Source organism: Octodon degus, unplaced genomic scaffold (assembly GCF_000260255.1).
Source record: "Octodon degus isolate 3935 unplaced genomic scaffold, OctDeg1.0 scaffold00043, whole genome shotgun sequence".
Classification (NCBI taxonomy): domain Eukaryota; kingdom Metazoa; phylum Chordata; class Mammalia; order Rodentia; family Octodontidae; genus Octodon; species Octodon degus.
The window spans coordinates 11,803,935-11,806,987 of NW_004524619.1; the positions used below are offsets into that span (position 1 = coordinate 11,803,935).

The 3,053-nt window shown below is 58.2% G+C and overlaps 1 protein-coding gene across 2 annotated transcripts in view; it reads right to left on the reverse strand.

Annotated features, from left to right (window-relative positions):
* Fam107a (family with sequence similarity 107 member A) overlaps positions 1-3,053 on the reverse strand; it is a 54,528-nt gene that overhangs the window by 14,481 nt on the left and 36,994 nt on the right. Inside the window, exon 1 of one of the 2 annotated variants that reach the window (XM_023715715.1) lies at positions 2,887-3,022. The exons of the other annotated variant lie outside the window; for it this stretch is intronic. Coding sequence (XP_023571483.1) covers positions 2,887-2,944 — 58 coding nt within the window. The 5' untranslated portion in view covers positions 2,945-3,022. Of the gene's footprint in view, positions 1-2,886; positions 3,023-3,053 lie in introns of those variants that run through there. 2 annotated transcript variants of the gene reach the window in all.

The window sequence follows — 3,053 nt, forward strand, 5'->3', positions numbered from 1 at the left end:
GTGTGTGTGTGTGTGTGTGTGTGTGTGTGTGTGTGTGTGTAGAAGAGACCGTGGGCAGACCATAGCTTGTCAAGCCAAGCAAACTTCCAGGATTCCTAGCAGTGTGGTTACCAGACATAGCAAATAAAAATGCAGCACTCCCAGTTAAATTTAAATTCAGATAAGCGATGAATAATTTGCAGCACAAATATACTCACTGTACTATTTGGAAGGTGTCTACACTAGAATGTTACTAGCTGTTTGTCTAGAGTTCAGGCCTCACCGGGTGCCCGGTGTTGATCTGGCAGCTCTGCTGCCATGGGGTGTAGGCTGTGCCTAGCGCCTGGCTCAGTGAGAGGTTCGGACAGCTGGGGAGTGATGCCTGTGTCCCTGCCGCAGGGAGAGATTGCTTCTCCTCACTGGGGACCTGGCCTGGGCTCCAGGTAAGGTGCAGGTGACCTGCCTCTTCAGGTACACTTACCACAGGACCACACAGCTTTTCAGGCATGGCTGAGGCTGTGTTTCCACAGAGGGCGTCGTCCATCGAAGGACTTCAAAGCACGACTCTAGTGCCAACCCCGATGCCAGGCCTGACCCCTGCTGTGGTGTCCTGTTTCTCCGTGTCTGAAGCAGAGCAGAGCCATAGGGTATGGGAAGCCCTCCACACCGCGCCTGCCTGTGCCACAGGCAGCTACTGCCTTGGTCACTGATATAAGAGCATTAGAGATTTCCACTCAAGTGAAAAAATGGGATTAAGGACTGGAGTACAACTGGCACAATTCCAAGAGTGTAAAACACACACAGGGCTGGGGAGATAACTCAGTGGCATAAGTGCCTGCCTGCCAAGCGCAAGGACCCAAGTTCAATCCCAGTTGCCTGGCAAGCGCAAAGTCCCGAGTTCAATCCCCGGTACTGCATGCTTTCTGGATACATTGTGCATACGCTTGGAATCCCAGCACTGAGGAGGCTGAGACAGGAGGATCACTATGAGTCTGAGCTGGTATTGAGAGCCTGTATCCAAAACAAAACAAAAAAACCACACACAACCTGCAGAACAAGGATCAGAAGGGCCACCGAGGCCTCCAAATGTTCCCAACAGCTGCTTGTGGTGAAGGGGGAGAGGTGTTGGGCTTCCCCCATTTTATTCTCAATTTCTCCCAATGTCTTTGGAAGCATTTGTTATTTGAGTATTAGGACACTTTGAAAGAACGTAGGATAACACAAGGCTGCTATTGATGAAGGTCTGTGCCTTTATGCTCCCCTTTGGGGCCTTCCGAGGGGTGAGGAGGCGCTCACCTCACCCGCAAATGGCCCAGTGGCTGGCCGACTCAGTTCCAGTCTCATTGTTTGCTTGTCCTTCAAGATGGCCGGGGGAGTGGTCCAGAGGCACACTAGGCAGGAGCCCGGCCTCCCTTCGACGGGCTGAGGGACTTCAGTCAAGTCTTTTTACTGAGTCCCAGATTCCTCCTAATTCTTATAGACTTTAAGGTCACCTGCCCACCCCTTCCCGGCGATGCACCCACTTTGCTAATCAGTGTGGACCTGTGCCTCGCTGAGGACCTCGCACGTGACAGAGGTCACTAAGCATTAGTTGGATGAATAAATAATGAAGGGAGGTGGTGAAATGACAGGTGTGCAGCATTTGGCAGGTGGAGTGGCGCAGCAAGGGGCAGAGAATCATGTGGCATCGATTAGACTTTGGTATAGATGGACCTAGGGTTGAGTGGATTTTCTGCTCCTCAGGAGAGTGGGATAGGTCACTCCGCAGGCCACGGGCAAGTTGTCCAAGCCTTCCGGCTGTCTGTTCCTTCCGCTAGTCAGTGGGGCGACAATTCGAAGTGTCCCTGCAGAGTTGGGCAATCTGCCGGACAATGCACACGGACAATGCACAGGGTGCCCGGTCGGTGAGGCCCTCCACCCCTTCCCAAAGGCCACTGCCCCTTTGTGCAGGAGCAGGGAACATGCCGCCGGCCGTGGGCCGCTACATGTTTGCTAGGCAGGATGGGCTGGAGGCTAAAAGCGAAGCGCCTAGCTCTTGGATGCAGGTTTTAGGGAACCTGAGACCTGCAGGTATGTGAGAAGGGGGCACCTGGGTGGGCGCTGCCGAGGCGGCGCGCTTATGCGGGAAACCGCGCTGAGATTTGAAAATAACTTCTGCGGATGACCAGGCTCCTCCCTTCCAGCCCGCCCGGCTCAGCCAGAGTTGAGACCCAGCCCCAGGCTGGCGCCACCCATTCTGAAATCTCGGGGTTCTTTAGAGAACCCTTGTTCCAACTTTCCCAACCGGTAACCGGGTAGTAGCGTCTCCGGGGTGGGTCGGGTCGGGTCTGGTCCGGGGGACCGAGTCTCGAGTCCCGATGCGCGGCTCGCAGGGCACCCGGCCGGCACCCACGCTGCAGACGCGCGTCGTGGGCTTCGGGGTCTGCAGGCCGGGCCGGGAGGAGAGTCTGCGGCTGGCCAGGGAGGCCGGATCCCACCGCACACACACCGAGCTCGGAAGGGCGGGGATCCAGCCCGAGGCCGAGGTCCACCTTCCCAGACCTCTCTCCACGTTGAGTCCCAAAAGGAAACTCCCCAGAACACGCAGAGGGCGCGCTCCAGCCCCGCGTTTCCAGACTACACCGCGCGGAACTTGGTTTATTTGCTTTTCTCTGAATAAAAACCTCCTGTTGCTCGGAGTTGTAAAGCAATCGCGCTCGCTGCGCGCAAAAGGCACGAGCCCAAGCGCCCGCCGTCCAGCTCCCCAGAAAGTAAGCGCCCCGCGCGCTTCCTGGCACATCGCCTACCTGAGCGAGGGACGCGCGGCGGGACCCCAGGAGGCCCCCACCTAAGGGTTGGGGAAAGAGCGAGGAGGGAAAGGGCGCAAACGCCGCGGGCACACAGCCCGCCGCGGGCACGCGCTCTTACCCGACCGGAGCAGCACCGCCCGGTAGAGCCCGGTGGCCTCCGCGGGCCTCTGCGCCATCCCCGCGTCCCGAACGCGAAGCCGCACTGCGGGGCGCGAGCGCCTCCGGAGCCGACGCCGTCCGGGCCGCGAACCGCGGGCATCGGGTTACGGCGGCGGGGCGGGGACG